We start from the raw sequence: 16,300 nt of genomic DNA, 5'->3' as shown, positions 1-16,300 counted from the left end.
GCATCTCTCTAGCCCTGTATCTCTGGTTTTTAATATATAGAGACAGTTTCGGGGCTTACCAAGTCCTTCCCTTCCATGGTGTTTAATTGTACCTTATTTCAAAGCATTACAACACAACTAAATGCTTTCCAAGGCAGTTTTCGGGTATCACTGCTCAGTAGAGTTATTTTGAAATGATGAAAAGTATCTGTGTCTGTGTTGTCCAATGTGGTAGCCAGCAGTTGTACTAGCAATTGAGCGTTTAAAATAGGGCTACTTTGCTAGAACTATGCTCTGAATTTTAACTTAAAATGAAGTATCCACATGTAGTTAAGTGAAGTATGTGACTACTCTATAATATCCTAAAATGTAGATAGAGGAACTGACAATGTAAATTACTGATAATACAGCTCCTCCAAGTGAGCTGAAGGGAGCACTGTACCCCTAACCCATAACTGTGGATAGCTTACTAGCTTCACTAATTTCACAATCAATTTCTTTTCTCCAAATGCTGGCTGGCTACTGTTAGAAAGCAGGGATGACTGGAGGGGCACATACCTCTTGACAATCCTGCAGGAATTTCTGTAGGTCTCGGTTGTCCTTTAGTCTCATCAGAAGTTCACTGGCTGCCTCTCTATTCTTCCTGTGTCTGTCGGAAGAATTACAAAAATTAAAAATAATTAAACGCAGAATTTACAAGCTGATTTCTTCCCTGGGCTCCTGTACCAAGAAGTGTTCGATTAAAGTTCTTAGCTATTTGACAGAGGCAAGATGGCGAAATGTCAGCATCCTCCAAATACATAAGTCACAGTAGTAGACCTGTCACAACCACACAAGAGGCATGACAATCACTGCACACACTTAATCTAATTACAGAAAAGAAAATCCGAGTGTGTGCTGTGCACAAGACCCTGTTACTGACAATGCAGAAGAATTTGAAATTCTCCAGAAACTCATAGCTAGATACTGTAAACAGAGACTTCTCATTCATTTCCCAACTGCTCAGACTTAGGCTATTCCTAGCTAGCTCTTCCTAGCATATTCCTAACTAGCCATTTCTTTTAACCTATATATCGCCACAAGGCTGTGATTTATCAGTAAGGTTCCAGCATCTGTCTCCTTTGGCAGCTACATGGTGTCTGCCTGACTCTACCTTCTTTCTCCCTGCATTCAGTTTAGTTTTCCTGCCTAGCTTTATTCTGCCCTGCCATAGGCCGAAGTAGCTTCTTTATTAACCAATGGTAATAAAACATTTACAACATACAGAGGGGAATTCCATATCATCTCCCCTTTTCTGTATAAATATAAAGGAAGGTTTTAACTTTAACATAGTAAAATTACAAATAACAAAACAAGTAACAAGCAAGAATTACAGTTACAGTATTTTTTGTGACTCTAAAGTTTCATATCTAATTTATCTTTTATCATAACTAAGGAAAGCTATAACTATCTGTCTTCAACTCCATCAAAGACCCCAGAAGGATATATTACCTAAGTAAACAGGAAGTACATTGTAAGCAACTTCCAATACTCTACAGAGCCTGAGCAGTGGGAAAACGAATGAACAGTCTCTGTTTACAGGGTACTGTTTGGTTGGAACCTCCAGCTCGCCCCTGCATGATCTGGAAAGCTCCATTCCAATCTCTCTCTCCAAACCCTACCCTCTCAGAGAATCTCCAACAGGACGAGGGCACCAAAAAGCCCCATGCTGAAATCTTGGTAGTTGCAGCGGTTCCTCCCCTGGAGTTGCCAGCTGCCTAAGTCTCCACCTAAAGCACTCAGCTTTTGACCACACTTGGGCACAAACCCAGCTTGTGGAGGACACAGCATCACCCCTCGCCTACATGCTATACAATCTCCCTGCTTTAGTTCAGGCACATGGCTTCTCTGGCCTCGATCTCTGGGACTAGTTGCAGCCTCAGCAGCAGTGGAAGAAACCCCAGGACTGAAGGGAGAAAAGGTGAGGCAGGGTCAGAGCACCCGAAGAGAGCCCAGGAGAGGCCATTGGTGAAGGTTCAGAGAAGACCCAAGAAGTCAGGAGATGCCGGCACCATGGGACCAATGGGCAAGCAGCAGCAGCTGCGGAGTCGTGCCGACTTGAGCACAGGAGACAAGCTGTGTGTACAGGGGACAGCTGGGAGACCCTCTGGAACCCAGCGAATCATGAGTGGGTCCCCAAGTCTTCACAGCTGTTGGAGTTTGATTTCAGTGTGACTTTACCTGGGTTCCTCCTTCTTAAATTAGAAAGTATTTATTTTTGATTTTAAGGACACGACAGTTGAAAGACAGGAATTCAGAGGCTTTGGAATTAAAAAGAAAACTGGATATTTTAAAGATACCATAGATAGATATTTTGGAGAATTTGGGTATTTTAGAGAGGCTTAAACTTTGAAAGAGACTGCAGACATTTTAGCCTTGAACCTTGAGCCTTTAGGGAGTTTTTGACGTTATATTGTCATATTAATATTAGCAGGGCATTCTGAAGACAGCAAGACAAAAAGGTTACGGCTTACTGAGAGGTGCATGGTGAAACTGGAAAGGGGTCAAGAGTGCTGGCTTGTTTTATGTCAACTTGACACAGGCTAGCTAAGCCATTTGGAAAGAGATAACGTTAATAGAGAAAATGTCTCATCAGATTGACTTGTAGGCAAGCTTGTGGTGCATACTCCACTAGTGCACCCCAACTTTGATCCGCTCAGGCCTCCCACTTTAACCAGCATAGGGCTGGACACAGATTCAGAGTATACCACCCTTCAAAAAGTAGGGAGACAATCTTTTAAAAGAGAGGAGTAGAAGATGATGTCACTGTCTCATCTTGGAGAATGCCCTAGATGAAAAGGAAATGTCTACACAAAAGCACTATGATAGCATCACCTATGCCAATTTTCTAAGACAGGCAGATACCGTTCCTCCATGGCTCTCTGAGGTTCTCAGGACAAGAAAGCTTCCCCTTCTTACTGACGTGTGAAAAGTGTCTCATGGACGAAGGAGAATGTGGCCTACGCTAGGAAAATTCTGGCTCTGAAGGTCCCTCAGATGAGCCACCATGACTCCTCTGCAGAGTGCAGCTTGTGGGGACCGCTGCTTGGCACGCGGCACGTACCTGGCCTAGCCTCCCTGGCTCTCCTGAGTCATCATCACGTAGCCCTGTTCACTTTCTGGGTGAACAGATGCAATTCTGATTAAATACCTCTATTCTGCTCACTGGGAAACTCGAACCACAATACCAAGGACTTCGGGTCAACGACTCAGCAGTCTAAGAACGGTACCTGTCATCAATAGAGTCCACCTTCTCCTGGATGCGATCCGAGCTGATGTTGCCATCGCTCACCAGCCTCCGGCCAGTCTCCACCACAGCGCTGATCTTCTCCTCGTTGGCATCCATGGTGGTCATGAAGTCCTCCTGCTTTTTAATAGCTGCTTCAGCTCCTTCCAGGGTAGTGGGCATTTCGGTATGAGCCAAAACATACTCCTTGTTTTAAAAGAGGAAAAAAAATCCAGAATGATATGACAAAAAAATTTTCCCTTATGAATTTCCATGCAAATTAACTTTTCCCTGGGTGGCAAATGTTATGAATTGGTTTCCCACAAAGAGCGAAGCTTAGGCTGTGGGCTGTGAGAGTCCTCCCAAGCTCACAAAGGCGGCGGCAGCGCTTCTTCTATATTCTCCCTTTAAGACAGATTAATAGCCTGATGCTGGCAGCCATCTTTACCTGCTCTTATTACTTCTGCTTCTTCTTCTTCTTCTTTTTTTTAAACTTTCTTCTTTGTTTTGTATGCTTGGGTGAAGTTCTTGATCTTTCTAGAAAAATAACTCCCCCAAACCTGTCCACTGTACTCTTTAAAATTCTGCTAGCACCTCACAGAATGTTGCCAATTTAAGTGGGGTGTTAGGAGGACAGACCACAAATACAAGTGGTCCTCAGCAGTAGCTGCAACAGAACTGTATTGTAAGGCAAAACGAGCTTCCTTAGAAAACATCAATTTGAAGTCATTATGTCGTGAGGGACTTCAATGCCATTAAGAGTCCTGGGACAGGGGGTTCAAAAATAATACATATATTTCACACAGGCATGGTCTAAACCTGTCACTTAGTCAAAAGTCTAACTTCAGGGCCTGTTTCAAAAGGCTGGAAGCCAAGACCAAACCAAACATTACCTGGTTATTGAGGAAAGCCTCGGCTTGTTTCGTGTCCCGGAGGAACTGCTGGTAGGCGTGGGACTGGGAGAGAAGGTTCTGTCTGTTCTCCCACATCTTATGAAGCTCGTTCCAGCCCGTGTCTAAGGCCTGCAGCCGCTGTCGTAGGAACATGTACTGCGCATCAGTCTGTCCCTGCGTGACCATCTCACCCATGTCCCTCATCTTCTGGTAGTCCTCCTCATAATTGTCAATCTCGTTTTTGATGTTCTCATGCTGTGTGAGAAGCTTCTCTGCCTCAGTCAGGGTGTTGGGCATGTCCTCTGAGGCGATGGCAGTCTGGGTCCTGGACAGCCAAGACTGGAAGTCATCCAAGTCCCTCAGGAACTGCTGCAGTTTGCTGGCCTCTCCCAGGGAGGCCTCTCGGTTCTTCAGGGTCGTCTTCATCTCCTCCCACACATCGCTGATCTCGGCCAGCCGAGACAGGATGGCTTGAGCCTGGTCAGGGTGCTCAGACTCCAGCTTCTCGGCTTCTTTCTGCAGGTCGCTCAGTTTCGCCTCAATGGCCACCAAGTCTCGTTCCATGCCGGTCAGCTTGCGTTGCAGGGCCATGACACCGGCCAGGTCATTGCCAAGGTCTTGGGTAGACTCAATGACCTTGGTCTTTTCCCGGATCCAGGACTTGGTCTCATTGCACTCGAGGTGGTAGTTCTGGATGCTCAGGGCAGACAGCAGGGCATCCTTTTTCCTGTCCACCAGCTCTCGGAACTGGCTCCATCTGGGAACAGAGAGAGACTAAATCTATGGCAGATACTGGGATGAATACTGAGTTGAAGCTGTCTCACTGTTTTCCTTCCTTCTTTCTGACTAAATGCTTTCCTCTGTTTTTAAATCATGTTGCCCAGTAAATGTAGTCACCAGTTACCACCCCTGTCCCATAGGGTCTAGTAATTTGTATCTTCTGTACCCATCACGCACATCTCAAAACTACTCTGAAGGAACATTTTCCAAACCAACTGTAAGCTACTCAAAAAAGTCTCTTTAACAGATTGACAGGAGAGAACAGGACAAAGGTCTTTCCTGATAAGGGAGGCCTTTTCCAGCTTCACAGAACCTGCTGTATGCCTCATTTAAAAGGGACAATACAGGTTCCATCTTGCTGTCTTCCACGGGTCACCAACGCTGTAACCTCAATTTGGAAAGAAGTTGGTGTTGGGTGACTTGACTTATGTCCTGAATGATGTCACATCACCCTAAAAGCCCATTCTTAGAAAACATGGCTGAGAAAACATGGAGAAGCAGCTGCCACTGTCATAACATTTGTGCTAAGGCCAGTGACCTGCACGGGAAGTTCCTGAGGGCAGAGCTGACTGAGCAGGAGCCCTGCCCTCCCCAGACCCACTGCTGAAGCCCCTGTACCTCGTGTTGAGTTTGTCCTGCTGAGCTCTGATCTCCTTTTCACTGGGGTGGCCACTGTGCATCAGCTGCCGTGCGATCTGGTTCACCACAGCAACCCGGGAAGCCTGGTTGTTCATTTCAGGTTCTAGGCTCTCAAACCTAAAAAAGCAATTCAACAGGGTAGTGACTGCCATGGCCACTGGTCACACGTGTCAGCCCACTTCCCTTGCGCCCAGGTAGTAACTTCAGCTCACCTGTGCTGGATGACTTCCAGGTCCTCCAGCTTCTCTGGGATCTGCATGTTGTTGAGCCACTGCTCCTTCTCATCAATCCAGAGCTCGCAGGCATCGGCCTCGCTGAACATCTTGTACAGGGCCAGGGTATCTTGCAGAGCCTGCTTCCTTAGCCGTGTCAGCTCTGCCACCTCCTTGTAGCGCTCCTCGATGCCGGCCAGGCGGCCCCTCACATCTGGAGACTCTGCGTGTGCTTGGGGAAGGGCACTGGCTTGCTCATGCAGGGTGTCAATAGTGGGCCTGTAGTTGGTGATCTCTTCTGCCACGTCTTTATGCTTCTTCACCAGAGACTGTGTGGAGTACTCGTCATGGCCCACGTCGTTGCTGGAGACGATCTTGAGGATATCTAGCATCCAGGCATCGATGTCGTCAGCATCAGCCTGGAACTGGTGCAGTAAGGAGGCCTCCTCGAGGCGCTTCTTCCGAATGGCTGAGAGCTGCTCCAGGTTGGCCCACTGTTCCCGAATGTAAGTGATTCTTTCGCGGATCTTTTCTGATCCAAAGTGTTCCTCTGCAATCATGTCTTCGCCTTCTTTGATAGCCTGCTCGAAGTGGGCACTACGGCCACTCATCTCATCCTCAAATGCCCGGTGCTTGCTCAGCAGGCGCATGACACTGGTCAGGTCTTTCCCATAATCATCGGAGGACAAGATTTTCTCCTTCTCCCGAATCCAGCCTTCCTCTTCCGCCATCTCCCAGAAAAACTTCCAGAGGCGACGGGACTCTTCCAGGCGGGCCCTACGTTCCGCTGCCAGCTGACAAAGCTCCTGATAGCAGAACTCCATGTGCGCAACGCGGTCTCGGATGACCTGGGGGTCGCAGGGCTTGTAGCCTATTCAACCAAGAAAAGAATGCTGAGTATCTAACTGAGTTTCCAATAGCTTCCTGCTCATCTGCAGATCATGTTCTAGCTTGGTTACAGGTTCAAGTCTAAACAGTGCCATAAAAAAAAAAGCAGAATACGTCCTGAGATCCTGACTTGTGGAATATTTGTTTAACCACGTGAAGATGTGGTGCATTTGTTTATGCTGCAGAATATTTAATTACATAGTTAAATAGGTATCTTGCATTTATTTAAATATGTAAAGACGTGTTACTATTGAACCTTGCCTGCCTAAGGCACCTGCAATCTAATAAAAAGCTGAGTGGCTCGAGCAGCCGCAGTGGCTGTAGTACACATCCTTGTTCAGCACAGACTGGCAGCATTTTCACTGCAAGATGCCAAGGCACTCAAAACCAAGCAGCATTTGAATATTAAGAAAAATGTGTCTTATTTCAGATTGAGAGACAGTGCTGAAGTATCCATAGACTACGGTGCTGCACACATTATAACCTGGAGCAAACAGTCCTCCAGAAACCTACGCTGCTGTAGTAACTTACAAGTCCCATCACCACACACAAGGGTTGCACTCCAGAGATGCCTGTCTACTGTCAAGGAGGTAATTTAGAACAGTCCACTCTTACCTTCCCCATCTGTTGCAAACTTCTGGGCAGAGGCGTTCACACCTCTTACCCGCTCTGCTTGGATTGCAATGTCGGCTTCAACCAGGGCATGCTTCTGTAACAAGTCCTCTACACCAAGCAAGTGTTTGCCGTAGTCTTGGGACAGCAATAGCACCTGTGCACAAACGGCAAGAGAAAGGGCACCTATGAGAACAGCTCTGATTGCAGCGTACCATCACCTCTGAACAAGAGACCAGCATCCTCGATGTACCTTCCCTCTGGCTTGGACTGGCCACCTTTGGACAAGACAAGGTCCAGTAGGTCAGAACAACACTAACAGAAGACCTCTATCACAAGAGACTAGGTAACTAAGGACCTTGGCAAAAACAAATGAAAATCACATTAAAAAATACAAAACAGAAAGCCGCACACACACTCAAGAGCTTATTGGCATGCCTTTATGTAATCAATAGGAGAATCTACTTAAAAGCATGTACACCACACATCTAAATGGTCAGGTGCCACTTCTTTACTCAGCAAGGAGACTATAGTTCGGTACTACATCATCACTTTTCTCCCATTTACCATTTACATCGCCTCCAGATAAAATTTCTATTTCACTCTTAATTTCTAGTGTGCATATCACGATTTATAAAATGAAAAACACTTCTCTGCTAAACTTTATAAACATTTCTTTTTTTAAGGCGTCAGAGAAGACAAAACCTTAGAACACTTAAGTGTGGGATGACAGCGGAGGGAAATTGATAGTAACCAGCTGACCTGGTCCCTGTCACCACGGCTCAAGAGTTAAGAAGACACAGTTAAAACTGACGTTCAGAGACAGAGCTCTCTTCTGGGAGGAGCACAGTATTCTGAGAGGAAAGAGCATTGTCTAAACACTATTCTCTTCTCAAGGATAAAAGCCTTTCAGCACAAGAACTGCAAAAAGAGATGACGCTCTACAGTTTGCATCAGAAGAAACCAACAGGCACAGGGCTGTGGAACAACGGCGTGACTTTAGGCTCAGGGCTGCCAGCAATGGAGGAGAAACCACACAGCGGCATGACAACCATTATCATCCTGCCTCCCAGCCTGTACCATTTTACCACACTCCCAACTTCTGATGGGCCAGGAGACAGACTAAGTATCAGCTCTGGTGAACGATGAGGAAGGAAGCTTCAAAGGAGGTAAAGCGAAAGAGCACTGAAGACCTGAAGCTTGGCTTCCCAGACCATGGCCTCTGCTCACCATCGCCCTCCCGTCTGCATACGCGCTCCTCAACAGTATTACTAATGCACAAAAAGACCAAGTTAACAGTGAGAAAAGAATCACAGATTTGAGTCTCTCACTGGAGTATAGTGAAGATAGATCTGAGTCGCTGCAACAGATCTTGGCTATGAAGTGGTCCTTGTCACAACTTTTCCACAGGGCTCGTCTCATTTATAAACTCGGGAGCAATGTAGCTGCACTCTGGCTCTGCAGAAGCATGGGGCTGACAAAGGGTCCTAGTGCTTGACTCCCGCAAATAAAACGTCTGGCTGAATGAGCTCCGGCCACCCCTACTTTCCTTTAGTCAAGAGTTACCTTCATTTCGTCCATCCAGTCCATAATGTAAAGCATTTCCTGGAATATCTTTTGCAGCCCCAGGTTCATCTCAAGACGCTGCCTCCTGGCCCTGAGCAATTCCAGCAAGTACTCCCAGAGCCGGATGACATTGTCCTTCCTCGCCGTAATGCGCTTGATGTCATGGTAGTTCTCTGCTTCAAGTTCCCTGGCCACGGCCACCACAGCCTGGACACGCTCTTCATATGCAGCAATGTCTGTCTCAATGGCCTCGTGCTTTTTGGTGGCGGCCTCAACTGCGGGAAGGTCAAATCCAAAGTTGTCCTACGGAGAAATACAATGAGAAGAATCGTTAAGTCACCTAGTCAGAACAGAAGGGGTGGAGTTGGGGGCGCAGACAGACACAGTATGCAAGCCTACTCTGTCACTGGAGTCTCCTCCTTCATTGGTTTCTCACTTTCCTAGGGCCTAGGTCCTAGGACCTGGCTGAGTTCAAATGTCTTCCTAAGAGCAAACACATCAGCAACCTCTCACTTTACAGAAGGGCCTGACTTATAGTCAGCACCCGACTTAAGATACTGATGCGGGTGGGAATCTGTCAAGCCTGGGGGGAAAAGATGCTTTTGTACTTCATGAACAATCTCACTGCCTTACAGGGCTGGCTGGTCGAGCGTTGAGAGAAAGGAGCAAGCTTACACGACCATGAAGGATTCACACACTCAATGGCTCTAACAAACTGCCTGAGTTGCTTCCAAGTCTAAGAGAAATTAGACAAACAGACAAGAAAGCGTATCAGAAATGTTAAACATCCTCTCTGGGGGGAAATAAAAAGCTCCTGGCCAGCAACTTCACGGTACTGGATGTTGATAAGTACGTCCTGTGCTCCTGGGCCTCTTGCGGAGGGTCAGTGTTTCTTGGCTACTTCAGAAAAACTTGCATTAGTAATCGGGACAGAACCTGAGACACCAGTCGCTGGTTTTCGCTCAGCCACGTCTCCCTCATAGCTGCCTTGCGATCGAATCTGCGGGCGAGCTGTTCCAGTTTTTCCTGCCTTATGAGCTCATTCCGCAGGGCCAGTTCTCGTTCATGTTCTGCTTTTTCCAGTCTTTCCCAGGCCTGCAGAAGTAGGGGGAGAAAACAAAAAGGTTTTCTGTAATGATCAAGGAACCGTCCTTGGCTATAGCAATAGTTAATTATTTGTTGAAAGGATAAAAGAATTTGAAAGGGAAATTCCTTTTCTACCCTTGAGAAAAAGATATTTTTCTCTCTCAACATAGCGTTATGGGAACACTTCCTTATCAAAGCCAAAAAGATCCTGTGTCATAAGCTTGGAAAACAAAACAGTTATGGGATAAGGAGCAATACAACTGTAACTTCCAAATAACTCAGATCTGAAAGAAACAAACCGACTTTCCTTAGGGCAAGCATACTAGAAATCTTATTCACCCCTTCCATCTACTCGCATTCAGGTCACATTTTCAAAATTCCACATAAATTCATTCCTGAAAATGTCTTACTTCATGCTTTAAAATAATCCCAAACACTGACTGCTCAAAGGACTCTGTGTGCAAATGAACAGAGTTCTAGATTTCTCTAATTTTCCTTCGGGAATAATACCCACAGTACAAGTCTATACTTGCAGGCACACCAGACGAAATAGCTGGTCTGACAGCTTCTCTGAGGAGGCAAACAGCACCCAAAGCCCACGACCTGCAGAGATGCCAAGAACGTGGAATCAAGTTTCCAGTTCCCCTCCATGTCATGTGAAGACGTCTGAGCTGACCGCCTCTCATGGATGAGGGATTAAATGGAGTATCTGGGTAACAAGGTGACCCCGAACCAAGGCTGCTGACAAAGTCTTAGCACGGCCCGTAGAGCTCCAGTGGACTAACCTACCACAGCTCTTTGCTGGACCTTTTGCTATCCCTGGCATCAACAGGGAGGGATGCTGGGAGTGAGCCTTGCATTGTCCTACACTCCTACATAACCATAACCAAGCAGAGAGAAGCTGAAGCCTGCTGGATGGGATAACCAAAACACGGCCACGTGGGTTAGCGTCACCTTGTTGATATCAGAGATGAGCTTCCCTTCTCGGGGCATGTAGACCTTCTGATTATTAGCTCTCATCTTGCTCTGAATTGTGAAAAGCAGCACCTCCAAGTTCCCCTTCTCGGTGAACCTGAGTAGAGAAAACCAGTCATATTCATTACTGCACCTTGTTCCTCCAGAATCAATGGGAATTCACTTCCTATTAGAAAAAAGCCTATTTCACACTGTCATGAAACTTTAAATCCAGCTATCTCTGGTCTGATTATGTAATGTTTGTATTAGTGAGACAGCAACAGGTTAGTCAGCTGGTCGGTCCTTAAGAACTCTGCAACTGTGGCATCGTTTTGTGGCTGTTTATTGTTTTTATATTTGAGGACATCAAGGGCACAGATTTTTGTTATTGTTGTTGTTGAGACAGGGTTTCTCTGTGGGTTTGGGACCTGTCCTGGCTATAGACCAGACTGGCCTCGCACTTACAAAGATCCACCTGCCTCTAGCTCCCGACTGCTGGGATTAGAGGCGAGTACCACCACCACCTGGCGAGTACTACAATTTTTAATAACCTAGAACAGTGGTTCTCAACCTGTAAGCTGCAACTCCCCTTTCCCAGGGGTTGCCTTATCAGATATCATGCATATCAAGTACTTACATTATGATTAATAACAGTAATGAAAACACAGTTATGAAGTAACAATGAGAATAATTTTATGGTTGGGGTCACCACAACATGAACTATATTAAAGGGTCACAGCAGTAGGAAAGTTGAGAATCAACTTTCAATGCCCCTAGACAATAAATTTACTTCAATAAGAGAGAGAGGTGGATGAAAAAAAATCAGCAATAATTATTCTAAATATCTAATCTAAATTTTCAGTGGGGTCCAGAGACCTCCGTCACCAAAGAACTCACTACTGAATTTTCAGAAGAAATAAAAAGGACTTTGGTATAAACAAGAGATGCAGTTCATAGTCCTTACTTAACAATTATATTAAAATACTAAACTTAAAATTACACGAGCGGGTTTGGAGAGATGGTTCAGCAGGTAGGAGCCCTGTGCGAGCATAAAGAGCAAGCTCAGATCCAGCACTCGCATTAAGAGCTGGCAAGGCTCTGCTGATGAACTAGCAGAGGGTGACAGTGACACCCGGCAGAAGGATTACTGCTGGCCCAGATTCAGGCTCCTTCAAAGACCCTGTCTTAAGTGAATACAGCGGAGCGAGAGAGCAGGACACTCTGAGCGTGTATACAGCTGTGCATTTGCAAACACGTGTGGTGCACACATCACATACACACTTGAAAAAGAAAAGAAAAATCAACTTTTTTAGGGAGCAAAACTTGTTCTCAACTGATATGCAATGATCGTCTTTATCTAACACAATATTAATGCTACCTCAGACTTGATAACAGGGTATTTTCTCAGGCCCACCCAGGGCTTTACAACATGCACTATATCAATATATATACACTAACTTTTCTTTTTCTTTTTTTTTTCTGAGACAAGCTCTTGCAAGTGGTCCGAGTAAACCTGAACTCTGGACCCTCCTGACAAGAGCTCCCTCCGAGTGCTGAAACTATAGGCGTGTGCCAGCACACCTGGCTTCAGTGTGTTACTTTTCTAAAATGTAAAAAAAATATTTAGTGCAGGATTTTGAAGACGGGACTGAGGACCTGTATCAGCCTTAGGGTCTTACGTATCCTCTGTGAATGGTACAGTCTTCAAGACAGAGCTCAGGGGAGGCCGAATGTCTAAGAGGAGCAGGCAAGGGGGAAAATAGGACTGACTTAAGAGGCTTGTGGAAGTCAGAACACAAGTGTCGTTTGGTGCTGCCATCTCTCCTCCCTTAGGAATGACAATAGCTAACCATCTGCCCTTACTTAGGTGGTTTCTCCACTGTGCGGTAAGTGTTGAACGCCTGAAGCTGCTGCTGGACCCCAACCAGTGAATTAGCAAACTTGCGATTGTTCAGGATGATGATGGTTTGTTCAATCCACTCCAGAAGGTCAGAGGCAAGTGACTCATACTTCTCAATCATTTTCTCTGTCTCAATAGCATTGTCGAGCACCTGTAATGAAAAGTTAGGAAACCGATAAGCAGATGTCACTGGTTGAGGAGAAGGCGCCAACGTTTCCACATGAAACAGCGCACGCTACATGACTAGCTTTCCCACAGTCTGTTCCTTGGCAGAAGCATTTTAACCTCAGTGCAAACAGGCACCCAGACCAGGCCTCTTATCTGTGAGCAGTCAACCTAACCCAACTGAACTGGTTCTGAAGCCACCCAACCTCCAGCCAAAGACTATGATGACTTCTGTAATTCCTAGAAAAGCAGAGGCCTTTGGGTTGGGGTACAGGGAGAGGACCAGAACAAAAGGAACAAACCAAAAAAAGCAGGTGAACTTTGCCCACCTGAGATGAAAAAGGCCCGAGACTGAGGCTCTTTAGATCATGGGGAGTAGGATTTCATGACTATGGTAGAGCCAATTTTGCTAGATTTTCAACAGTTAATTTCCTGTCAAGGGTGAGGAAAGAGGTTTGTGTCTAACATCCCTCCTCAATTCCCTTCCTAGAGATTACTACTATTGCTCTACTTCTCATTACCCTTTGGAAAAATGAGGATTCTACCTCCTTTCTGCTCCTGGCAGAGGCCACTATTAAGTACTGCTTACCACTGGCAAAGGGGAGGCCACGGAGGAAGAAGGGAGCTAACTACCGATGCGCACAAGTTACTACGCTCACGTAAGCTCACCTTCCCAATCCGCTTTCCTTCCACAGCCAAGGCCTTCATCTTGGAGAAGTAGTGGTAGTAGGTCACCACATAGGTGATGATAGACTTCTCATCAGGGTGGTCCACGCTGATATCTGTAACCAGAAAGGGCTTGGCTGCAGGCGCCACTCACCGAGCAACCTCCGGGGCAGCAGCAGCAAGTAGAACAACTGTCTAGCAGTACTTAACAGCCAGAGACTGCTTAGTGTTTGAAAAGTCTGCCGTCGCACCATTAATTGCAGAATGCAGAAGGAAGCAAACCACAGGATCATTCACCACGGGATATCCATGAAAAGCCTTCTGCAGAGGGCATGTTTGTTTCCTCACCTAACCCTCAACCCCTAACACCAAACTGGCTTGTGGTTAGACACCCCATCTTGGCCTATGGCACATTCCTCTCTGGACATCTTTGTCTCCTTTTAATAATATCCAGTTAGTGATGGAATTCTTAATGTTACAATTCAGGCCTTCCTGTTCACAGAAACAAACCTGAAAAAAAAGGCTTCCTCACTGGGCTTCTGTTGCCCCACTCACTGAACCCAGGCTGACCTTCCAGAAACATGAACATAAACGTGCCCTTCAGTGTAAGCGAAGCACGGTCCCTTTAACTCTTTTTATCTTGCTGTAGCTGTTCTTTCTTTGCTTTCCCTCATCCTTCCTTCAAATATTTATGAGGTTTCTTCTAAGTGCCAAGCATTATAGCAAATGTTTCTAATTCCACAGAGAATATGCCTCTCCACCCTTCTTCCTGTGTGCCCCTACTTTCTGACATTCCTGCGTTCCTTACTATCTGGCTCAAAAGGAGCAGCTCGGGGTTACACGGACATTTCTCATTCCTGTGGTGAAATCAGTCTTCTTCCTGCCTTGGGACTCTGCATGCATGGATACACAGTCACAAGCCTCAATCCTAGAGGGCTGAAACATACTGTAGACATCTTACACCACACCACCTCCCCAGTTCCTACTGGGTTTTCCTGTAAGTGGGTGGTTAACGTGTGTTCACTGAGTAAGGAGACACACGGATGAAAATGACAAGTCTCAGGAAGGGTATGTGGAGAGAAATACTCAACCTAGGACAGATTAAAAGACACATAGAAGTAAATTTCTTAACAGTTCTGTCGGGTTCTTTCCACATGTATCCTTATTTTTATTTTTTAAACAGCCCAGTGTTTTAAACATTAGAACCCCAGGGCACAGAGTAAGGTACTCCCAGCCCTTCTGTCACCAGCACCAATGGGACCAGGAGCCAGACTGCAGCTGGTGTCCCCATTGGACAGGCCCGTGCGTGTGTGCGTGCGTGCGTGTGTGTGCTGCATCCAGTTTAGTAAACACAAAACGTTGATATACCTGAAAGGAGTTACAGGCAAAAACTTCCCAACTAGTCTCTGAATACATTGTAATTGCTATCCCTTAGAACATAGGACAACTAGTGATCAAGATCAGAGCCACAGGAGACATCAGATACTGTTTTAGCTCCAGTCTTGTGATCTGAGAAATAACAGTCTCTTTTTATACTGGTTAGTGATCAAAAAGATTAATGAATGAGTTAATAAAAAGTCTGTGTGATAGGAGGGAAAAAAGAGGCTCACTGTAAAATTACAAAGAGCTAGACCTGCGGAAACCTGACAGCAGAGAAGGTGTTAATGAAGACCGATCATAGCTCAAGGAATTTCAGCTTTCTGTTTACCTCAAGGAATCACTTAATAGGTTAGCGCAAAGATAATTTTATCTTGGCTTCCTGTAGTAAATCTTCTGCACTGGAGAAGAGCGAGAAAACAGTTTGGCAGTCTCATGACCTCAAGACGCCCTTGGAGAGTTCAACTTCCTATTCTATATTTATAAAAACTTTCAACTTCCACAGACACACATTTTTGTCTAATATGTGCTTACAGAAGAGAGAATCTGTGAGCCTCTAGCATTAGAAACTAAATAATCCCATTATATTTTAAATATTTCTCAAAATTAGAAAAAGGTTTTCTGAAGTTTCACACTGTACTGGGACCGAGAAACGAGGATTTAATAGGCTTCCCTAGAGAGATCAGCTTGGTCATCTAAAGACAGGCTTTGACTACTGCAGGGACCCAGACACTAGCTATCAGTTCCACACAGATGTGATATATACAATCAGACATAAGAAAAACTGTGCTACTAAGGAGTCAAGATGACAATGGGAAAACCCACAGAAACAGCTGACCTGAGCCAGTGGGAGCTCACTGACTCTGGGCTGACAGCTGGGGAACCTGCATAGGACCAAACTAGGCCCTCTGAATATGGGTGACAGTTCTGTGGCTTGGGCTGTCTGTGAGGCTACTGGCAGTGGGACCAGGACTTATCCCTGGACATGAACTGGTTTTTTTGGAGACCATTCCCTGTGGAGGGATACCTTGCTCAGATACAAGGGGGAGGGGTTTGGTCCTGCCTCAACTTGATATGCCAGACTTTGTTGACTCCCTATGGGAGGCCTCACCCTTTATGAGGAAAGGATGTGGGGAGTTGTGGGGGGAGAAGGTGAGAGAGGAGTGGGAAGAAGGGAGAGGTAACTGTGGTAGGTATGTAAAATGAAAAAAAATATTTAGGAAAAAAAACAACTATGCTACTGTCTCATCCACTCACAGACTCTCTTCCTTATTTAACTCCAGCATCCTAAGAGTGCTCTTGTTCCCAATCTATCTCC

The 16,300-nt window shown here is 45.8% G+C and overlaps 1 protein-coding gene across 4 annotated transcripts in view; it reads right to left on the bottom strand.

The window, feature by feature from the left end:
• Nucleotides 1-16,300, bottom strand: part of Sptbn1 (spectrin beta, non-erythrocytic 1) — a 168,146-nt gene that overhangs the window by 31,191 nt on the left and 120,655 nt on the right. For all 4 annotated transcript variants that reach the window (XM_075942514.1, XM_075942515.1, XM_075942516.1 and 1 more), the window contains 11 exons: nucleotides 13,609-13,721; nucleotides 12,738-12,925; nucleotides 10,875-10,992; nucleotides 9,771-9,929; nucleotides 8,835-9,137; nucleotides 7,272-7,425; nucleotides 5,769-6,639; nucleotides 5,536-5,673; nucleotides 4,138-4,894; nucleotides 3,249-3,451; nucleotides 538-628 (listed from right to left, as the gene is read on the bottom strand). In XM_075942514.1, coding sequence (XP_075798629.1) covers nucleotides 538-628; nucleotides 3,249-3,451; nucleotides 4,138-4,894; nucleotides 5,536-5,673; nucleotides 5,769-6,639; nucleotides 7,272-7,425; nucleotides 8,835-9,137; nucleotides 9,771-9,929; nucleotides 10,875-10,992; nucleotides 12,738-12,925; nucleotides 13,609-13,721 — 3,095 coding nt within the window. The remainder of the gene's footprint in view (nucleotides 1-537; nucleotides 629-3,248; nucleotides 3,452-4,137; nucleotides 4,895-5,535; nucleotides 5,674-5,768; nucleotides 6,640-7,271; nucleotides 7,426-8,834; nucleotides 9,138-9,770; nucleotides 9,930-10,874; nucleotides 10,993-12,737; nucleotides 12,926-13,608; nucleotides 13,722-16,300) is intronic.

This window comes from Microtus pennsylvanicus, chromosome 12 (assembly GCF_037038515.1).
Source record: "Microtus pennsylvanicus isolate mMicPen1 chromosome 12, mMicPen1.hap1, whole genome shotgun sequence".
Classification (NCBI taxonomy): domain Eukaryota; kingdom Metazoa; phylum Chordata; class Mammalia; order Rodentia; family Cricetidae; genus Microtus; species Microtus pennsylvanicus.
The sequence above is the reverse complement of the archived record's forward strand: the minus strand, read 5'-3'. Positions and strand labels throughout refer to the sequence as shown.